General features: G+C 38.6%; 1 protein-coding gene and 1 long non-coding RNA gene across 4 annotated transcripts in view; one reads left to right on the top strand and one right to left on the bottom strand.

The window, feature by feature from the left end:
- The window catches only part of LOC105736597 (uncharacterized), a 252,618-nt gene that overhangs the window by 49,187 nt on the left and 179,645 nt on the right, over nt 1-23,786 (top strand). The gene's annotated exons all lie outside the window — the stretch shown is intronic.
- LOC100864684 (dipeptidase 1) overlaps nt 1-23,786 on the bottom strand; it is a 200,607-nt gene that overhangs the window by 26,328 nt on the left and 150,493 nt on the right. For both annotated transcript variants that reach the window (XM_086914583.1, XM_086914584.1), the window contains 2 exons: nt 9,091-9,223; nt 3,818-3,968 (listed from right to left, as the gene is read on the bottom strand). In XM_086914583.1, coding sequence (XP_086770709.1) covers nt 3,818-3,968; nt 9,091-9,223 — 284 coding nt within the window. The remainder of the gene's footprint in view (nt 1-3,817; nt 3,969-9,090; nt 9,224-23,786) is intronic.

Raw genomic sequence — 23,786 nt, 5'->3', positions numbered from 1 at the left:
AAAGGAAAACTATACAAATTTCTTTTCTGGAATATTTCACAAATCACCTCCTTCTCACGAAATTAAGAATTAAAATAAATTACCGATCGACATTTCGTACAGATAATAATAAATTACACGGATTTAAAATAGTGTATAATTCAATGTCGAGGATCGTTTTAAAAATCGAGGAAAATAATTTATCATCGCAATTAAAGAGCGATCCCCGGAGAAGGAGACAATTTGGTGGGAGGGATGATAGTAGTATTGCGGAGAGGGTAAAACGGATAAAAGGTAAGATCGAACCCATAGAAAATTTAATCCGACCCGCGTAATCTTTCTTCTCTCGATTCTCACTTCGATGCTTGCCTCCTTCGTTGTGGAAGGAACGAGGAGGAGGGAGGGGGATGTCGACGACTCCTCGTCATCGAGAACCGCGGAAAATCCAATCGTCTCGGTGGAGGGGAGAAACGGTGGACGAAGACAAAAGAGAGAGAGAGAGAGAGAGAGAGAGAGAGAGAGAGAGAGAGAGAGAGAGAGAGAGGACGCGGCTCTAAGAATTGATGTTAGGCCAATGGAACACATTCTCGAAAGCGATTCGGCCATTGTCGCGATGGAACGAGTGGTTTGATGATAACCACGAGGGGATGCAAATGGGTATATTTCTCTCCTTCCCTTCCCTATTTTCTCTCTCTTTCTATCCTTCGAGGGAGATATCGTTCGATCGAGCGGAAGAATCGAGAATACCATTTCTTTTTTTTTTCATTCCAAAAATTGAAATTACGAAACAACGGAACAACAGAAATTTTATCGATCAATTTACTTACGAATTGAAATTTTTGATCTCAATTGTAAGAAAGAAAAGAATCCCATTTTCCTGACCTTACATTTTACACGATTTCTCCATGCAACGATCAACGAACGGAACATGTCGTATCGATCGCGTGGAAAAAGAAAGAATCCAATTATCTCCGCGTAAGCCTCGACAAATCCCTCCGCCATCCTGCCTCCCCCCTCGCGATTCGTCTTCTACACGGAAACTGAATTCCATTAGATAGAGAATCCCCCACCGACGATACGACATCCTTTACCTGTGTTCCTTATCCTGGATCCGTTTCGAGGAAAAGTGAACGAAAGGGGGAGGAGATATTCGCTCCGGTTTCTTATTTACGTGGGACGATGGGGCGTCGAGGGGCGCATAAACCTAAGGCAAGGATTGAAAAGCGGCGGGCCATGTGAATCGGGTCGTGAGACCGCGAGCGAGGCCATTGTCGTCGTCCCTCGATACTTTCGCCTCGAACCGGTTAGTTACGAGCCGTGGGACGATATTCGCATCCGCGACACCGCGGATCGGAGGGGTCATCCCGTCTCGAGCTATAAATCCCCGGCTTCGTGGAATTATTCCACGACTTAATGGCGGCAAGGAGGCGGGTATGTAGGTCGCGTTGTGTGGATATGTTTCAAGGAGTGCTCTTTGTTTTCCTCACAAGTGTTCCTCCCTCTTTTCCTCTTCGTGAAATTGATGGGGAGGATATCTAAAAGGAACTTGTTATTTCGATATTCTTGCTCCCTTTTATACAGCGAAAGTGTATCTCACTCTAAGATTGTTCTCGTTGGATCCCTTTCCGTTCATTCATACTTTGCTCCAAAAAGAATTGTTCTGAAGTATCATGCATTTGTGATTAATATACAATTATTGTATAAATAATTTAACGAATAAAAACAGTGCACGAATCGACCATTATTGCATTTTTTCAAATCATTTTCTTCGAATTGTTGTATAATGTAAAAGAAGCAACGTAGGCTTAGAAAAAAGAAAAAAGAAATTCGAGCAACATAGTTTCGTCAAACGTTCATCACGTCTCGAAAAATTGAAAATCAAACGCGAAACCTAGATCCAATCCAAGCAACGAACTGGACCGAATGATCTTGTCTCGAAGATCTTTCTCGTATTCGACTTTTTACGAGAAGGCTTGATCCTCCCCAAGAATCTCTCTCATTCTCGATTGCTGATGTAGAAAAAGTTTCCTTCGCTACGCTTTTCCTTTTCGCTCGCTGTTGTATTTCAACGAAAATCCAACGGGGGATCCCCTCCTTCGCGTTTACAGGTTGCAAAGTTTCTTATTATTTCCTCCTCGGCGTGGAAACTCGAAATCACCCGTTTCTCGGTGACGTCTCGATGCAAGTTTTATGCGTGACCGTTGCAAATGAAACGGTCTTCGATTCCAAAGTTGGAACTTTGGAATTTTTACACATCCTCGAATTTTAAGTTTAATCAAGAGATTTCGTAGAAAATTTGCGATAAGAAAAAACGGAATCTTTAAGACGATTACTGTTGTTGGTTCGAAATTTTTGGAGAATCGAGAGAATATAACCGTGTACGCGGGTAGAGGAAGGAACGGAGTACTTTTCGTTTCCTTTGAAAGAAACAAAAAAGTTCTTCGCCCGGTTACGTTTGTTCGCTGTAACGCTGTGGGTCTTGGCAGGGCGGTGGAAAATTTTCTGTTCCCCGAGGTTTTGGATTGCGTCGGGCTCTTTCAACGGTTACAAAGGGGTAAAAAGTGGCCGGCAAAAGCTGCGAGACGATGCGAGTTCCTTCGAATTAATTGAAATGGAAAAAGGATCATTTGGTCGAGTCAAATGTTTTTATCGCAATCCGCGGCTTGATCGAACGATTTGCCATTTTTCTTTCGTGCATCCTTTTGCTTTGTTGGTATTTTTATATGATGCTTGAGGGAAGGATGCAAGAGAATAAATAAAATTTTAGTATTTATTAATTCAATTTTTGTGATGTAATGATCGTGTATCAAAAAGGGAAGTTTTAGATTTTGACAAAGAAAAAATTGATCATTTGAATAATGAATATTTAAACTTTGCCACAAAGTAACGATGATAATTTTAAAAAATAAACTCCGAGTTAAATTTAAGAAATATTTCCACACAATTTCATCTTACTTGACAAAATTAATTTATGCAAATGAGTAAATTGTTCAATATTCTTCGCTATTGGAGTGAATCTATCTTTTTTCTAGAAATTTTGCCGATCTATTGCTAGATTAAAATTAAATTGATCGTCATAACGATGATATGAATTTCGATGTGAAATTGCATTGTATTGTAATTTAATTGTTAATTAAATTATTCTGGAATCTCGAATAGATTATCAATTTATCGTGGTCGTACGGGTTCCGAATATATTTTGATAGTTAATTAATGGACCGATATTATAACAGAGGAAACAATTAAAAAAAAAATCTACCATATTAGTCATTTCGCCGATCTATTCACCGAATATTGCAATAAATTTCGATTCCAATTTAGCTTGTCCATTAAGCTTATCCAAACGTCATAATTCGAAACTGCAATTGTAGGATATAAGGGCTCTGTAAATGATAAGAACGAACTCGATGAGGATATCTTTCGAATAGATAAAAATCTTATTTTACGTATTAGTTGATTACTTTTTCGCTCTTTTTCTTAAAAATATAATTTAGAAAAATCATAAAAAAGAAATACTTTCCTTACTTTCATAAGAACACAAAATATCGAAAAAATACCAAAAAAGAAAGAAAATTTAAATTGTAAAAAAAACGTACCATAAAATTTGTTCACTTCATTTTCTTATTCCATAAAATTTTCTATCCACAGATATATTTTGATTTCCCTTTTTTCAAATATACGTGTTGACTGTCACAGATCAGTTTGGTAAAATAACAAATCCCGTATGACAAAGAATCGTAACGAAATCATCGTGCTCCACTTTCGTCTAAACGATATTTAAAACCGTATAAATATATATTTTTCTGGACAATTCAAAAGTGGTATGAAATGTACTCACCAGGAAGTGTCGCAAGCATGCGTCAGGGTAAGGTATCTCGCGCCCAGGCCGTAAAATGTCCTGAGAACACCCAAGGAATTTCCAAGGGAGTGACCACCTTCCACCCCTATAAGACTTGCGATTTTGCCTTCTCGATGAGCCTCGATGAGACCTACGCATACAAGAAAAAAAAAAAAAATATCACTCTTCTTATATGATTTATTCTCTACCCTTTTATTCCTTTACATCGTTCGTTGTTTCTCGAGATATAAAGAATATTTAAAAAAAACTCCATTCCTTCCAGGACGATAATTCATTTTCAAGGAAGAAAATCCTTTAAAAAAAAGAAGACGAGATCGAGTTTCTTTTCTAATTCGATTTCCAACAATCTCTCTTCCAAAGAAGATTCTTTTACGAATGCGTTACTTTAGCCACGTCTTTTACTTTCACGCGGTGTTTCGACTTTCTCCCACAGTATTTTTTCAACCTGAGAAACTCAATGTTTCTAATCCAGTGCACGGGAGGAAAGTGAATCAGAAACCAGAATGGAAGATTACCGTAAAACAAAAATTTCCTATAAATAAGAGCGTTCAAGTGAAATCGCGGTGTCTTATACTTTCCTCCGCCTGGAAATTCGTTCCAAAGCTAATTCCAAAGTCCGGTGAGTAATATCCCCTGATCAGTATGCAGGTTGATGCAGGTGGCGGCACGAGCAAGCGTTCGAGCGATCTTAACCATCAACCGATTTCCTCCTCGCCACGAATCACACCCCCTTTTCCATCCACTGCCCTTTCTCTCGAACACGACCTCGTTTCGCTTTGGCCCCACTTGGCCGGAGTTTCTCTCAAGCTTATGAAAATGGCCGACAGTTTTCTGGAGCGGGGTTACTCGTCGTGAGAAGTTTTGCAACAAGGCGCGCACACCTCGTGGCCCTCCACGACGCGCTCCCCTCATTTTTCTGCGACGGCGCATGCATAACGCGATCTCTCCTTTACGTTTCTCGCGGCGCGGCCACGCAATGGAACTCGTGACGACGAAATTTCGCCAGTTATGGCCAGTTTATCCATTTATATACGTAATGAATATGGAGGGTGCCAGTCATCCCAGTTGGGGAAACAATTCGTGAAATTAGAAGTAAGATAGATTTCTGGTGTTTTGTAGATTTTTAGAATTTGTATAACGAATCAAAATATCCCTTTACTGTATAATGCGAGTGATAATTATTCTTGAGACAAGTTATGTCTTGGAAGTTTGGATATTAGTTATAATTGGAGAATTGTAGGAGAGGAAAATTTTCTTGAATTTTTGATCGAGGAAAGCAGTGTGGTACTCTGTGAGTAGAGTATGCATTTATTTTTATAGAAAAGATATAAAAAGAAAATGGTGAAAAATTTGAAATTGCACAAATTTTGCATTTACCTTTTTTTTATTTTTTTTTTTTTCATCTGCATTTCCGTACACCTTGGAAAATGAATAGTAGTACGATCAAAGTCGTTTAACACTGTGGAGTTGGCGAGGCCAATTACACGGGAAATCAACAACAATACATTTACAAGTAACCAGGGATACATATGTATCAACGTCAATAACAAATTGACATTTGTAATTTAGTTAGAAACTTGGACACAAGAGCGGCAGGGCAGAAACGTCCGTTTCCATTCTATTCGCAAGTTCAAATACAAAGTTCAAGATGTAAGTAGGTTATAAACTTCAAATACAAATGTGCGAAATTCCCGCCACTACCTTAAAACAACGTATTCAACAATTTCGAATAATACATTGTTACATTGACCCATTCAACTTGAAGCTTGTCAAATTTTATTCCATTTTGCTTTACCCCTTTCCGAGGGTTAAGAAATAGGGATGAAAAATTTAACAGGAATATCAGGATAGGAAGAACGCACGAATCGTAGCACACAAGCGTTGCAAAACCTCGTTTAAAATGAACCTCCGCTTCGAATTTTAATCAGTTGAAAATTAATTTTTAACGTCTAATTGAAAGATTTTTTCAAATCGTGATTACTAACATTTATCATGGGTTTATATTTACAGATTAGAATTTTAGTTTTCCAAAAAATTATAAGGCTTTAATTGAGCATTTATGATCTTGAAATTTGTCTTTAAATTATCATTCACCAGATGTATTATTATGCTCAATTCTTTTTTAGAATGAGGAACAATTAGAATTTCTAATTCTAGTGGAATAGTTTTTCTTTATCTTTCTGGATTAACAACACGATAGTAATTGCAAAGCTTTTTTTCAACATTTACATAATTACATATTTAAAGAATATTTTTCAGTGTAACAGAATTTCGATACAATGATAATTTTCACAGTGTCTCATCACTGATACAACGTTATTCCACGAATAACTCTTCTTCGAAGCAATTCCATTAAAAATACAAAATCCCTAGTGACGCAAACAGGAAATTCCCTTCTTTATCCGAGCATTGTTCGGTCAAACAATACTCGAGTTCCTCGTTCTTTCAAGAAACACAAAATGATTTCTTTCGCCAAAGAAAGTTTGGAAATTTACCGGGGGAAGAGGGTGGTGAAAACGAAAAAGCAAAGAGTCTATAACCTGCGAGAGGGGGGCTTGTGAAAGTTTGGGCGACAAGTAACCCGCGTTGGAAAGCTGCTGTCAGCCATTTTCATAAGCCGAAGAAACTCTCGCCAACCGAATCGAGGTCGCGAGCAGAAACTTTTCACTTGTCTTTTCGGGCCTTTTTCGTATTCTGGTGAGAATACGTAAGCCGAGAAATATGGGGAATTAAATAAAACTTGCTCGAATAATGACTTTACGACTTTGACGGGATTGGAATTTTAACCGGATAGATTGATGCAAGCACGCGAGGGAGCATCGTGGATATAATTTTCTTGACAGCGAGTTGTTCTTTTGTTGTTCGAACGTTTAATACAACGTTTCTGTTATTATTCAAATTGATATCCATTCGAGGGAACGTGTCAGAATCGGTTTCTTTCTCATGAAATTGAATATGAGATTGGAATTATGAATTTCAGTGAGTTTGATGAAAAGTTTATTCCGTTATTGGGTGTTTTTTTTTTTTTTGTTAAATGAGTTGTTGTTTTCTAAATGTAAGGAAGATTTCTTTGATTGATATTTTTATTGATTAATTAAATTATTGAACAGCAATAATATTTTTTCTTCATTTTACATCTCGAGTAAAAGGAAGGAATCGCTTGTGACGTCAGCATAGCCTTCTACGAATGTTGAGATATAATAATAGAGAGAGAATCTTAAGCCAAAATTCCAAATTTCTTGGCCAGAACGCTCAAATATCTCGAGTCCTCTTATTTCTACTTGCTTCCGACGTATTCTTTTGAAATAGATTTCGAATTTCTCAGAGTCAAATTTCATTTTATTATCGAAGAAGGAAATAAAAAAAGCGTAAAAGAAACGAAGGCAATTTTATCGATTACCAAGTAACCGCCGATAAGCAAACATTTTTCCCAACTGTCGGTAAAGCTAGGAATCATGAAACGGTGTCACAAAGTTGGAACCAATAATTACTTTTCTCTTGAATGATACTTGCTCGAGCAATTAATACCAGATCTCCTTTGTCCCCTCCTCTCGAGTTTCCTCGAGAGCAAACTTTCTTCCTAGTTTCTGTCGTTTCTGTTGCATCCATTGTTATTCACAGTTGGTACACGATTCTAAGCAATCTAATTATCAATGGGACAAGTAGCAATGCCTTAAACTTGAAAATTCCCCACTATTGATTGTTGTTACAATCCTCGAAATTATTAATTTACACTGATCACAATAACGATCCCTTCGACATAATTGCACTTTGTTTACCAAGATTTTTACCAATTATTAAGAAACTTTAAATCCATAAAAACTATAAACGATTAAATAGAAAAATAAATAAATGTGTATGAATATATTGGATCCTAGTAGTTAATAGACAGTGGCGCTAGTATCGAATTATGAATCACAGTATTGGCACGTGTGTATATTAAAAAAAAAAAGTTCTATCCTTTTTCTTTCTTCTACAAAATTTCTCTTTGAATTTTTTAACATTATCCAGAGTATTACATTCTCATAAATGTAATAATCGTTCCTTTAATCAATTAAGGAAGATTAAAGAAACAAAAAGGCAATGCGTGCATCGAAGTTTCCACATCCCGCGCGCATGCAGTTTCCACTTTTGTGAAATAGAGAATTATAAATCTTTCGAAATCCGTGGTAATGCATTGTACGTTCACGGGAACGCGGGTCTCGATCCTTTTTCTGTTTCTTAGCGCTATGAAGTTGCATCTTTTATGTCTACAGCAACCTTAGGGAATCATGGTTGATAAATATTGTCTGAACCATTACGTACCACCTTGATCTTTTCGTGTTACAATTTTCCTCGAGACTATCTCGTTTCTAGAAAATTTCAGTTACACTTTATATATATATATATATACACACTTCGTACACTTTATCTTTCCACGATACTTTTTACGTGGATGGAATCGAACGTATCTTAAATCTCTTAGGGTTCACACCGTGAAACGAATTTCAAGCTTTAATAATATAATTTCGAGTAATATTAAATAATCGTGTAACATCTTTATATTCCTTATCTCACGATTCTGTTCAAGTAAAGATTCTATTCACTTTTAATTTAAATTTAAAACGAATAGATTATCTTTGCAACAGAATTTTGTTTTTTTTTTTTCAATTTCCTCTAAAAAAAGAAGATCCAAAAAACAATTAGAAATTATCTTTTGCACATATCTACATATATATATAATTCTTCAGACTTTTTATTTTATTCAAACACGAAAAATTCAATTTCTTTCTTTCTATAATAAATTTTCCAATTTATGGACTTTGCGAATACACACACGTGTACCAATAAACTAATTCACTACAGATTTTGAACAGAGAGAAAGAGAGAGAGAGAGAGAGAGAGAGAGAGAGAGAGAGAGAGAGAGAGAGAGAGAGAGAGAGAGAGAGAGAGAGAGAGAGAGAGAGAGAGAGAGAGAGAGAGAGAGAGAGAGAGAGAGAGAGAGAGAGAGAGAAATTAATAAAATAACGCAAACGATTTTATTAATTCACATTTTAAATCGACAGACGAGAATTGAATGGAAAAATTGTTGACGATCGAATAAAAAAAAAAAAAAAAAAGAGGAGGGGAAAAAGAAACAAACCATCCACCGTAAAAACCAATAAAAATTCAACTTTGATTCGAAACCACGCACACTTTCCACAATGCAGATTTTCCGGGCGAAATGGTTTGCAATTGAAAAAAACCGTATCGAAGTTGTTCGAAACGCTCACCTTTTACGGAGGTAACCAAAGTTAAATGTTGAGCATTCATCTCGGCGAGGCGGCGGATCACGTCGATCTGTTCCAAGGAAAGTTGAACCGCGTTCAACTGTGCCGCGCCGCATGGAACGTAGGCGGACCAAAACTGGAAAAAAAAAAAAAGAAACAAGCGGAGCAATCGTTAGAAATGGCTTTTAACGAGTCTATCCCCGCCTATTCGGTTCCAAATAAGCTTTGTTTCTTCGACACAATTAATTGGATCTTCCGTTTCAAAAAGCACGGATCCCTTTAATCGGTAAATCTTTGAACCTTGATTACTTGTTGCTCGTTAAACTCAAGTCGAGTTTATTTATTTATTGAGAGAAGGATGTTGTTGATTTTTAAATTATACACGAACAATTTATTTCGTTAAATATTATGGGATATATTTCACAAATATTTCCCTTTCACGTAAGAATACTATTCGTAATTCGTAATCCGATATTATCATTTTCAAGCGCTGTTAAGCACCTCGAATTCTTTAAATTACAAAATTAGATTCGTGATTATCTTCGAGTACGATCGATGCATACGCTTATCCTTGCTCGCCTCGATAATCATACGTTCCGCTCAGACAGAAAGTAGATGCTTTTTACGCTTCGGTTAGTTTAATACCGTGAACCGTATCAACAAGATTATATCATATCGTAATGTAATCGTTACACGGTATATTAATTTAGCAATGGAATTTTTTATTCTTTTTCAAATTAAACCGCAATCGCACGATAAACATTCTTAGTTAGATATTTCCTCTTCCAATTTGTTCCGATCGAGGATTTTTCCACGCGATCAAAACGAATGATCTCATCAATATATTCATCGCGCTTTCGATGATTATCGCGTGATGCTAATTAACCGCCGATTGTAGCGCCAGTAATACGTTCGTAATCACAACAACACTTGAGAACACTTGGCAATGGACGAGATAGACCGGTTAATTAACACCTATGCGAATTACCACTCCCCCCTCTATTCTATTTTGAAAATAATAATTATTCACGGATAGTTAATCAGCTTAATGATAATCCATCCATTTCGAGGATCGAAAGTGTTAGAATAGTTTATAATTGGAATGTAAACGCGTCACTTAAACCTAATTCATTCTCTGAAATTCTACCTAACCTAGAAAATTTATGTATTCGTCGAATAATGTGTTTCGAAAATTATTATATAATATTACATAATTTATAAACGCAACAGGAGTCATCGTTTTCACGTCGTGAAACATGTTGTCTATTCTGGGACGAATAGAAAGTTGTCCAGGGGCGATTTTCGAGGAGACAAGGTGAGCCGCGCATTCCTTTGAGAAGGGAACGTTACCAATTACTCGGCGGTCTGATTACCGCCGAGTTTCTCTGCCAGTGTAAATATTGAATTTCGCCCTAACCCGATTGGCATCCCTAATTCTCACGGAGGGGGCTGCCGTGACGTCAACGTTATCATACTAATCGCGCAACGTTGAAATTCCCACGGAAACAATTTTCGGACAAAGAGGAATCGATGATCGAACGATTGCCACCGATCATCCCATCGCCTCCCCTCTCTTTGGATCTCTTTGAATCTTGTTTCGTGTATTCGGTCGCAAAAATTTGACTCGATTCGGCGAAAGGAATCGATGAAAGATCGTTCACGAAGGTAGGCTGTGAAGAAATTTCACTTTTGGATCCATATTTTTTTCTCAAGTCGCGTGCTCTCTTTATTGATGATAAAGAGACAGAATTTTCGTGGATGCTTTTTAAAAAGCGTCGTCAAAAAATGAATTTGAAACGATGCAGGTTATCAAGCATTGAATAACTAATAAAAGTAAAAGAATTAAATTACTTTCCAACTGCTCCACATCGTTTAAAACATTATTTTCTCCGTTTCAACCGTAAATCGATCGCAATTATAACGTTAATGCAGTTTTAACGCGATACGATTTAAACAAAGTAGGCAAAGTTGGGTGTAATAAACGGGGAGGAAGGATAATGGAAGGATGGAAATACAGGTTTACACACGAAGATTCGTTCGAGCTTATAACCGACGTGCACATCTCTGTTGATTTAAATCGATCTCAAGCCAAGCAACTTGTTTTACATCTGCTCGATTTTTATTTTTTAACATCACGAGCGTTATTAATCTCTCTCGAATTTCCTTCTTTCGAGGAGGGGGGCCCTCAATTCGAGAAACCAAGGAAAACCACGGTTCCTCCAAACCTCTCGCACCTTCACCCCTTCACTCGAAAAATGGATTAAATACGGCGCGAGACTCGGCGTTTCAACACGAGGTTGGCTTTTTACACCACCACCCCCCCCTCCCCCCGCATCAGAGAAAATAATTGAGTTGTTGCCGCGTTGCCTGAAACTTTCACGGTAAATTGGGTATTTTCCCAACTATAAAATGACAGGATCCAGGCTAAAAGGCGTTGGATATATTCCGGGGAACGACGTGTACACGGTCGAAAATGAAAAATTTCGTTTCGGAATTTGCCTGCCCCCGAGCGAGGCGAAGATTTCTTTTTTATTCTATTCTCGTAAATTTTCCACGCGTATCGATCGATATCGAACAAAATTAATCAACATATTAATCCAAAACACCCTTTCGAATCTACTTTCCAATCATCGCAACAAATAAATTTCCTTGCTCGCGCGATAAAGATAAAGCGAGATCGGCAACCGATCGTTAACCGATCGAGTTAACTTCCCGACCGACCGAGCCAACCTCCAACTCGGTCGACGGCTCTATCTTCCTTCTGTGTGACACCCGGCACAGTTAAGTAGCGTACACACAGGATAGTGGAAATGGCGGTTAATAAGCGTACGGACAGGAGATAAAGCCGTCCGACCGGAAAGAGACGTGCGTTCTTCCAGAAGAGAGGCAGATAATACCGACCGAGCTCGGCTCGCGTATTTTATTCGAAACACGAAACCATCGTGTTCGGGAAATATCGCTTTCTGCGATAAAAACAGGGGGAGGAGGCGCGCAGAGGGATGAAAAAAAGAGGAGGAGGAGGAGGAGGAAAGAGGAGAATACGATCGAAACGGAGAAATTTCGAAGAAAAATATCTAACCGCGGAGCGATAAAAATAAAAAAAAGATCCGAGACGATGTCCAACGAAGTTGAACGAGTTTCGGGAACAATTGGCCAAGCCGCGAAAAAAGAAAGGGCAATTAAAATTCTTCTCGATTTTCATCGCGCGCGGTCCACGCGAGTTTTCACCACATTTGAGTCGAGGAAAGCAATTTCAACTGTCATAGTCATAGAAAGGAGGGATGGAGGGAGGGGAAAAATCTTGTTGATTCAATTACCCTTCCCCGGCTCGAAAGTTTTCTCCTTGGTCGTGTTAATTAAACGCGAGCGAGCCACGCGAATGCCCGATTCTTTCTTCCTTTTTCCGTGTTCTCCGTGAAATTAGCAACGTGTAAAGTTTGCGAAATTTTTCAGTTTGTGATCGACGATCGATCGTTCATATTATCGTCCATGAATCGTTACGATTACGATTATATCGTTCGATATCTGGAAGTAAAAAAATATGTGAGAATTAATTAATTTCCTACGTTAGAATTTAGAAACTTTCCGAATTAAATCCTGAAAGGGGGGTTCGTAATAATTCGATCCGAAGAATGCTTCAAATCTGGAAATTTGAAACAATTTCGAAGCAAAGTTTTCAGTCGAACAAAAAAAAAAAAAATGAAAAAGGGAAAAAAAATCGCACAAAAGGATTAATATTCTCTTAAGGAGGCCTCTTAACCCGATCTCATTTCTCAGCCAGCGATAACCAACAGAATGAAAAGTTCCTTTGATAACGATACCAAGACTGTAATAATGGCGGTTATTTACGCCATAACGAAATCTTTTATATAAGAATAGGGGCGAGAGACGACGCGCACACCTCTCGAAAAGACACGTTTACACGCGACGATGCCTTTCTTTGTACGTGTATATATTTCCCCTCCTCCCATTTCTTATTCTACCTTCTTTCTTCGTCCCCTCTCTCATCATCCCCCGAAGAAGAACAGTTTCGCCATCGAGAAAATGACTCTCTTGCCTTCTTGGCTCGAGGTTTTACACAGGCAACTCGGCCGTGAAATAATGGAATAATGATTCCGAGGAGATGAGAGCAACTATAGTGATCGATCATCGTCGAAGGATCGTCAAATTGACGAAATTTGACAATCGCAATAAATTGATCATAACTTTGTAATTATTGTGAGAAAATAAATTGTGTATTTTAACAAAGAAAAATGAGCCGTTAGATGAAACTTTTGAGATTCAATTCGTATTTTCGACGATCTTCATCTCGCTCTTTTCTCGCTCCTTTTTTCCTTTTTTCGTTTGGGAAGAAATCGATATTAGAACGAAGAATTCGACTTCTGTTTTCGTTTGTTTTTCCTACGGACCAAAGATCCTCCAACTCGGTAAACAGGATAATTTTCGCGGGATATTTATCGACGTTCAAGCATTTTCTCTGTTATCAGCTTCCCGTGACCGGCACTTTTATTGACTTTCCAGCTTTTCGATTCTCTCCAAGTTTAAGCTGGAAGGAGATCAACTAAGCTTGGTGGCTGGAAATGAGAAATTTCTTCTTTCCTTACATGGAAATTGAATTGTTCGAAAGAGGATTTCTTTTTTTCCCGTTATTTCTATTATTTAAATCGAAAACCCGGATTTCGATTTCAAGTTTCGTCCAGCCGCTGAATCTTTGAGAAATTGAACACGCGCATATTAGCATTACTTTTAATTTATTTCTTATATCGTCCAAAAAAAAGAATTTCCTTTCCCAAAATAATCGTACGATTTCAAATTTCTTCGTCTCACCCATATATACACACACGCATTATATTATTCTATTCTTCCTTTCGAGCAAACTTTCCTTTCCCCGGATCGATCGAAACAAACTCGAGAGGGCATCGAAAGTGCATTAACACGGGGAGGAAATCTGCATCGTCCAACTTCGGCACGGATAAAAGCTCGAGGAAACAAGGGAGGGGAAAACTCGAATTCCCCATCCTCGAATCCCCCCCCGATGAGAAAACTCGAAAGAAAGCGAAGAGAAACCGCGAAAAGTGCTCGTGACGCAGAATTTGGTCACTCGCCACTCTCCTCACTGGCACCTTCGAGCAAACCATTGGTGGAAAAGTTTCGTAACGCGGGGGAGGAGGAGTGGGGAACCGCGAGTTAATATAAGGGGATTGAAAATGGTTAGCGCAGAATAAGTCGTATACTTTTAACAAAGTGGATGGAGTGAAGAAATTAGATTAAATGAAATTTAATTGGGCGTTTGAATGAAATTGGAAGGAAAATGGTGATCCTTGAATGAAGTCTTTTATTACTCGAGATTAGTTGTAGTCTCGTGATTCGATTCAGATCAGAAAGAAAGTTATTCGTTCATCGAATGAACGAGAAGATATGGGAGGATAGGATTTGTAAAAATTATGCTACAAGGGATGAAAACGTTTCGCGTAGAAATTAGAAGAAGAAAGGTTAAGAATTTTTTTAGAACATCTTTCTTGCGGATACAAAAATTGATTTTTTTACGCAATCAATTCTTTTTGCACAATTTTTTTTACATATGCTGCGAATTTCTAAAGTTAGATACCAAATAAAATACAGCGCAATTTGTTTTCACACGTGAAAAACGTAATTGTTGGGAAATTGTCGGGGGGGAGGGGAGAGGCATTTATCGCGATGGAAGAAAATGTGTTGCAAATTATCTGTGTCGCGGAAAAATGTACGCGGTAATTAATAATTGAATACGGGCAATTACAGAGAAATAGCAAGCAATTGTCAGACTGTAACGTTCGCAATTAAAAGCTTTTGACAATTGCATCAATAGTTTAATTCGAGATCAATTTTTGAAAATCAATTACAAATATTCTTCCTCTTGTTCCACATCTTCTTCGATAAAACTATTCTCGAATATATCTCGAATAAATAATATTCTTTCGAGGGAAAACTTGGACCGACCTTTCGTCAACCCATCTCGTATATTTAACCTTTTCTCTTTTAAAAAATAGTCTGCTCTCACATTTTTGCGGACAAGCAAGTTTCTATTTGCTTGTCTATCGGGATTGAAACGGAAAATAGCTTGTAATATTTATATTATAGATAAAAAAAAATTGTCGAACATCTAACTTAGGAATTTTCAACGTGTAACGTGCATCAACAAAAACCAATTACCGATAATGTCCACTAGTATTTGACGTTACGTCTGTAGCACGGTGTCAACTCATTATTATCGATGGTCGAATAGAGAGGCAGAGGCATAAACCACGGAGGGAAGGAAAACGATCCTTCAAGAAACCAGTTCGTATCGAATCCTCCCCTCAGAAGCCGTAAAACATATCGCTCCCCCAATTTCTGTTACCCTCTCGCAAGGGTGGGAACAAATTCATACTTGTTCTTCTACCTCTTCCAAAGTAAAAGATCTCAAAGTTATTTTTTTCGTAATAATTTTCGATTTTCATCGATTGAAAATTTCAATTCTTCTAATCTTCGTAATTGATAAAAGTTTGAATTTCGCGGGCGTACAAGCATGATGGGTATATCCGATTTATTCGTGGATCATGCTTGTTTTAACAAGCCTTATTTTTTATTTATATTGCCGAAGAATTAAATAATTCTATGAAGAAATTACGTTCAATTTTCTCTTCTCCTCAAACGATCTATCTTTAAGAGCACAAATTTCCAGTCCATCGATTCTTCGGTACGAAACGATATTGTATATATCCGATATTTGCATCATTAATGAAATAATGGATCCTGAGAGCGGCCGTTTCTTAACGTTCATTTCTTCAGTTGGGCAAAGTGTTCCAAACCAGTTTCCACCAGAATCGGGGTCAAGGAAATGGTTCCTCCCCACCTCTCCTTCCGATTCCCTTCCGGGAAGGGTGTGGGCTTTTATCTGCACGCAGACACTCGTGAACAGAGGAAGGAAAGTTTTAGCGAGGTATAAGTTAGGAGGATCCTCTCCCCCCCCCCCCCCCTCCTCGTTGACCCATCGTTGCCGTTAATACGGTATGGATTCATTTTCAAGCAAGTTGGATCGATTTATCGGCGTGAAAGTGATTCCTCGAAGGGAAACCTTAGAGACGTCGTTTCCATGGGAAAGTGCTCAATTGGATTATCGGATGACCTCTCGGCTTTAGACCTTTTCCCCACACTTGCCTTCCTTATATTTCAACGCTGTCGCTTTTCTTCTTCTACTTAATTGTCTTGTCCCTCCTTCCGGTTATTTTATACCGTTATTATTCAATTTTCTTTATCGTTCTTTCGTTCACCTTTATGAGAGGTGGAGAGGACAAGTTTGATTGTATCGTGAAATTTTAGAATTTATCGAACACAGCGATTAGAATCTTTCGACGCGAAATTGGTTTTTAAAATTGAAAATCTTTCTCGAGGATCGTATTGGGGATACGATGTGATAACGAGAGTTGATTAAACATTCTTTACGCCTCGTTCTCAATTTTTCACTCGAAATTTCGAGGTATATACGTTGGCCACGCTCATGATTCCTCGTTCCACGAATACTGTCGTGTAACCATTACTCGCTCACTTTGTCCATAGTACGTATCTGTGAAATCCCAATTTTCATGCATGCATGTTACTGGTATGTTACGTTTTGGAAACGTTATTTTATCTCACGAAATTTATGAGAATTAAATATATATACATTTCTGGAATGGAAATTGGAACAAAAAAGCTTTGAAAATAAAAACACACGTAGATCGAACGATGGATAGATTTTATTTCATTCGAAATGTTTTATTTTTTTCTTTTTTCCAAGTCCATTGAAATTGAACAATATTCGGATTGCTTTCTTGCATCTCGAATTTTTGCATAAAAATATAAATCAAGCAAAGAAAAGGAACTACAGAAAAGGGACTTTGAACGTGCTCTTTCTTTTTAGAAGCTAGTTGTAATAAAGCAAGGGAAGGTAAAACTGGGATGAAGCAAGACTTTAAAGCCCATTTATAATATTTTTGCTACCTAAAAATTAAACAATAAGAGAACACGATTATTCAACAAGTAACAAAGTGATAATAAATATTCCCATAAAAATAATTATAAAATAAAGTAATCTTATCTCCAAGTCTCGCTAATAAATTAATCGAATAATATTGTAATATTGAATATTCAAATATTCACAAATGCAATCTTGAAACGGTGTCTTGTAAAAAGAAGGAACTCACTTCAGAAAAGGGATTTCTATTCGTTAGTTCTATTCTTTTCTTCTTCCTTCCTTTAAACAAACTGAAATAAATTTACAGGTTTAGAAGACAACAAGAAGGGGATTCTCCTTTCCCTTCTCTCTCGCGTTCGATATCGAATTTACGCGCACTTTTCCGACTAGTTTCCACGTAACCCTGCCTTGTTAGACGTCAAAGTCAATATTCAAACGAAGGAATGGGCGAAGTGGTGCCTTATCGAGTTTTAATATTTATTCGTGCCGCGCCACTGTGCACTTCCCTTCTAGGAAGAAACTAAAAAATTGAATTCGCAGGGAGTATAGGCGGTCACAGGCCGATGACAATGGAGGAATTGCGCCTCGATAATCAAATTACAAATCGCCAATAGCAGAGACAGGAGAGGGAGAGGAGGAGGCTTTCCTCCTCCTCCTCCTTTCTGCCTTTCCTCCCCCTCGAATGAGAAACGCAATCGGAATTTCAGATCCGGGTTTTTCCTTCCTCTTTGGTTGGGTTCCTTTTTTCCCCCTTCTTTTTTCTACTCTTCATAGCTTCGAGTGTTCGAAACGAGACGAGGGAAAATGGCGAAAGTAATATACAAGAGATTATCTTATCGAGATTCAATCACGCGGCGAAGAAATGATTCCACGTTGTTTTCTCTTCCGAACGATAAAAAATTGAATAGATATTATACTTTTTTATATTTTTTTCTTAAAGCCAGAAGCACGATCGATGAATTCGATGACCAAGATTTTTCATTATTGGATTCTTACACGAACAATCTTCGAATCTTACAGTCGAATAATTTGCATCTAGGTGTTTGTCTCGTTTAAGCTTTTTCCACCTATCTTCCTTTTCTTCACCATTGTCATAGGAACGACGAGAAAATTTAAAGCTCCCCTCCGTTGGACCCGAGGAACCGCCTCGTCGATTTATCAGCGAAACTCGGGTCAAAGAGAGGGAGGAAAGACGATACAACCGATCGAAAGGGGAATGAAGGATATCCTGGTGAGAAAAAAAAATTTCCCTAGAATTATGATTGTTAACTCACCAGTGTTATTTATTCACTGTGTACAACTTGTGGATCTTGTTTGAGATACTTTCTGCATCTCGTAACTCGAAATCTACGACGTTGTTTTAAATTTTAGAAAGATGCTTAAAGATGTTCTTTGGGTTGCATGAGAGTACGAGAATTTTGAAAATATTCGTAACAAAATTTTTTTGTCAGGACGATTATCGTAGCTGTTCCAACTACGTTAAGTGAGATGGAGAGGAAGAAAAATTTGATCCGTAAATTTGGAAAACGACGGAGACGATCGATACAGTTTAGACGTAGTTTTAATGAACCTGTTCTCGCAAATTGGGTACGTTTGGGAAAATGAACAGAGGAGGGGAGAGGAGGAAGGGAGGGGGAGGGATGCATTTATCCTCGGTCTGCTCGAAATGAATCTTCGATACGGCGTGCGGTCTGTTGTTAATTGCTGAAATAACTTTCTGCAGAGCGCATTTACGAATTCCGGTTAGCCTTTCCGCATAACTACGGTTTCCATACACTTTATCACGTGGAACGCGCGTAGATATTCATTTCCAAGTATCCAGACAGCTCGCGTATTGCATTCTGGCTATCTTCGCGCGCGTGACTCTCGGCGGATGAATTTGATTCGCGAGCAATTTCGATCGTTCGGGTTTTTCCTCCACCTCCAAGTTCCCCTCGTTACTCCACCCCTGGAAATTTCGAGGAGGAAACAATTAGGGACGGAGGAATTTTCGAATCGGAAAAACTGCTTTTAAAATTTCTCGAGAAAGATCGAATCGTTCTCAGCGTTGTTGCAACGACGGATCCTTTAATTATATTCTTAAAGTAGTAAAAAGCTTGTTTGTATAAAGGGACGAAGTCGTGATAATTGGCTAAATTAAACGGATGATATCCCAACAAGTTGAAATACATCATTAAACTCGAATTCTCAAAGACTCTTTGACTCGAACTTCGCCCCGCGCCGTTTCATTACTTCGCTCGCACCTTCTTAATTACAACGCACCATCCAAGTTTCCAGACAGACAGACTTTCTTCCGTAGCTATACATTTCCATAATATCAACCGAAAACGAGTTCATTTTCCACGCGCCGTTTAACTGCGCCGTTTAACTCGGCGATCATCAGACTCGGTATCGATCCAAACTCACGATTCTGATACTTGTACAACTTGTGGACGATGAAATTAATTCAAACATATATACACACGCGTGATCGAGGATTTCCTCAACTTCCTTCGAATCAATCCTCAATTATTTCCACCGATTTATGGAAAATTGTTGCGCGTGATCGAAGATTTCCATCATCAACTATCCGAAAATTGTTTCACTTAATTTTTATCCATTAATTAAACTTCAACTCTCGCTCAACGACAATTTCACGTTTTCGCGATAATTCCATCCGTTCCACGTATCGGAATATTCTTGGAAAATCTGCTTCGACAAAAATAATAAAAAATATCGACTCGTGAACGTGATCCTCGTTCTCTTCTGAGAAACGAAATCCGAGGTGCACGTTGCTCGCGTAACAAATATCCCCAGAGATTTATTAAAATCGGGGAAGCCGGTGAAAAATTTGAGACGCGGATCTTAACCGCCGCGGATGTTTTCCACTTGGGATGAAATTTCGTTTCGCGGCAACTTTGCCCGCCTCCAACTTCCCAGACGGATCATTCGTAATTCAAAGACGCATCCATCTCTTATCTCCGCCTATACGTATATGCACGCGTGAGAATAGAATAGCGAGCGTTTGCAAACTTCTCCGCGGTTGCGTTACTTCATTTTCAACTGTTTGTTTTCCTTCGGCACTCGCAAACATCGTTGCGAGATGCGTGGTTGGTTGGAAAAAGAGGGTTTTCTTTCTTTCACTCTCACCAATCTGAGACCTGTCCTCTCGTTCTTCTCATTCGATCCGCGAAACAGGATTTGCAAAGGAGGAAGAGATAATTTTGCGAACAACGGGTCAGTCCTTTTCTTTTAATTTTTTATGTTTCTGTTTTAATATTCGTTATTGCGAAGATGAATTTTTAATAAGATTATCGTTGAATGTAACATCGATTAAAACTTTGATTCGACGAATATTATTAATTGGCAATTGTTTCTCTCTTCTTTTAGCCATGTAATTTTTACCTATGTAAAAGAAAAGTGAATTTTGAATATAATTTCTATAGTGAAATTTATATTTTTATGATAAAAGAGTCGATAAATTGCTATTCGCATTTGTCGAAGCTTATTATTCCTAAATAAATTGTACATTTTGAATATACAAAAATCTAAAATAATGGAAAGAAATATTCAAAAGATGAATATTTTTCTTACAAAGTTATATATGCAAGCCTTTCAAATTGCTTGTTTATCTTTGCCTCGTTAAATTACCATTTCCACATCTTAAAAATCAAAAATATGGAGCAAGTGATCCATATCGTGGAGCTGGGAAATTAAGCTTTTGGCGAACGGCCCAATCAATACTTCTCATGAGCGGCGTGCAATAAAACACACCTCTCGTTATTAGCGCTCGTTGAATTCCTCGTCGAACCATTTCTTACACGAGAAAAATGGGCCGGAACAGACCCCGATTAATTTTCCTCCAAAGGAAAATGATCGCGGCTGCCATTATTCCATGGAAAAATCCAAATTCAAAAGTAAACCGAATACGTTCATTATTGCAATCGTTCGTAAGAAAATCGCTCGAATCAAATACATTTCTGTGACGAGCCTACGAAGTTCTTCAGAATTTTTATTCATATCGAAGGATTGGTGTTCCATCTCTTTTGAGAAGGAACGAAATTTCATCCATCCAGTCTGCACGAAAGGATCTTCCTCCCCGTTGCGTAAGCGTTCTCTTTGCTTGTAACCAACACCAGGAGAGGGGGGAAGTCTCGTTCAAACAAAGAACCGAATGAAATCCACTCGTTAAGTAGTAGTGCGTTTACCGTTTGAAAATGGCTGCGCATGACCTAATTATGACAGCGCCTACTATAAATGGACGCATCGCGATTATATCCCCTCTCGTAACAACAACCGTCTCACCAACGTGAATGACGATAAGCAGAGAGAGAGAGAGAGAGAGAGAGAGGGTGCATGTGCGGAAGTAACGTTTCGCGAAGCTCGACTCTTCCGTAACCTCGGCAAAAGCGATTGACGTATCGACACCTGCCACCACCCACCCTCCATTTTATCATCTCCCCTCTTGTAAAACTTTGATTCGCTATTAGGGATTAATCGTTTAAACAATTAACCACGCTCCACTTTTCACAGAGGGAAAGTGGTGGTTTTATAGGTTTCGAAGGGGGCGGTTTTATATTCGAAAGGGGAAGTTTTTCTTTCTCCCTTCCCCCTCTTTCCTCTTTCTTTGGAAAAAGATCGGCAAAGATCGATAACTCTCGAGTTCTTTGGCTATCTTTAGCTAGAATTTCAGCTCTTGATAACGATACGATTTTTTTTTTTTTTTTTTTTTCTTTAAACGGAGTGACGTTTTCGATAGTTTAGCCGGAATACGCCGTAATAATTGAATAATTTAATCGGGACTTGGTTCGCGTCGCGTCAGTCGCAGCACACCGAGAGAGGATAGGGAAAGCAGCGTGCATGATAGCGGTGCTTCTGTTCCTGTGGATGGAACAGAAGAGGCAAAAAGAGGATGCGCGTTATGCAGGGCGGATTCCAATGATCTCCAATAGTGATTGACGTATCGACACGTGCCATCTCTTTCATCTGGTTTTCTCGTCACTCGTACAATGAAATTTCACCTTTTTTCCCCCTTTCCTTTTCCCTTCTCCCTCTCCACCCTTCTTATTTTCAATGTCGAGCCAACGAAGCTCGAGCGAACAGATTATTACGGGGCGGAAAATTAGTTTCGTTTCATGCCTGCGAGGTTTCGCAGATTTCGCGCCACGCACGACGCGCCGGCTGGTCAAATTTACAAATCGAATTTGCATGCGAAAGTTTATGCAAACGTTCGCCACACACGCCGCTCCCTCCGATAATTTTATGATAATTTTACGGTGATTTTGCACACCTCCCCCTTATCACGTATCGACACATCGATGGGAGAACTTTGCTCATTAGCAATCCGCGTGCTCGAATCGTTTCCAACCGGCCTTCCTTTGACTCTCAACACGTGTATAAACAGGTTTGTTCCAGGTATGAATTCTGGTGATTAGAAACTATTGATTACAGCCTGGCAATTACGCTCGAAACTCGAATCGCGGCGTTGGAATTTTGATGCGAGCCGATTCACCATCGATTTCTGACGGAATGTAACGCTGGAAACGATCAATTTCCAATTCTTAATAAGCTTGGACACGATCGATATTCGCAACAAATGTTTGCAAACGTTTGAATAGTGTATCCTTTTAAAATCAAAACTCGGTGAAACGATAAGATCCGATCGAAATGGAACGTTTCCAAATTTATTACCGATCCAAAATTTCGAATCACCACGATATTCTTCTTCTTAATCTTGGACACGATCGATATTCGCAGCAAATGTTTGCAAACGTTTGAAAAGTGTATCCTTTTAAAATCAAAACTCGGTGATAAGATCTGATCGAAATGGAACGTTTCCAAATTTATTACCGATCCAAAATTTCGAATCACCGCGATATTCCTCTTCTTAACCTTGGACACGATCGATATTCGCAGCAAATGTTTGCAAACGTTTGAAAAGTGTATCCTTTTAAAATCAAAACTCGGTGAAACGATAAGATCCGATCGAAATGGAACGTTTCCAAATTTATTACCGATCCAAAATTTCGAATCACCACGATATTCCTCGATTCGAATTCTTAAGGCAGCGTAATTATCGCGTCGATAATCGAAGGGCAAAGTTTTCCTTAAAGGCTTGCCGGCCCATTGACACTGGCAGAGTCGTTGGGAGCCGTCGTCCACCAACCCTTCCTCGAGTCTAAATAGCACCACTGGTGCAAACTCGTCCAAGTCTCGAATGCCCAACCCGAATACGTAATGAGTACGTGGCCTCTCGGGTTACGCGGGCCGAACCATTATGACTAATCGTTTGGAATGCCTCGCCTATTCGGGGCCGGGCAAACATTTCGCGAGCGGAATAAAAATTTCCTTCCATTTGATATCGTCGGAGATACTTTCTTAAAAGTTTCTCGAAAGAATCACATTGACATTCGACGGATCCAAATTGTAGTAAATCGTGTATTCTTCCGTTATTATTATTGTTGTGCACGAATTTTTTCTCCATTTGCTTCGTATTAGAAAATTTAAAATTAATTACACCACGACTTTCCCCGATCATATCTCGATAAATTTCTTTATCTCCAAAACCAGGGAATAAATATCATTTTCCAGCAAATATATATATATATATATATATATATATTTGTTAACAAAATTTCCTCGGTTCACGACTCAGGTTCCCCAGGGTGCACACTCGCTCGACGTCATCTAATCTATGACCTAATCTGAAACGTAAGTACGGTTCAGCAGCCCCAGTGGAATAGACAGA

This window comes from Apis florea, unplaced genomic scaffold (genome assembly GCF_048593485.1).
Source record: "Apis florea isolate Af1SG1 unplaced genomic scaffold, ASM4859348v1 contig_3696_pilon, whole genome shotgun sequence".
NCBI classification, from domain to species: Eukaryota; Metazoa; Arthropoda; class Insecta; order Hymenoptera; family Apidae; genus Apis; species Apis florea.
This window is presented reverse-complemented; position numbering and strand designations above follow the sequence as displayed.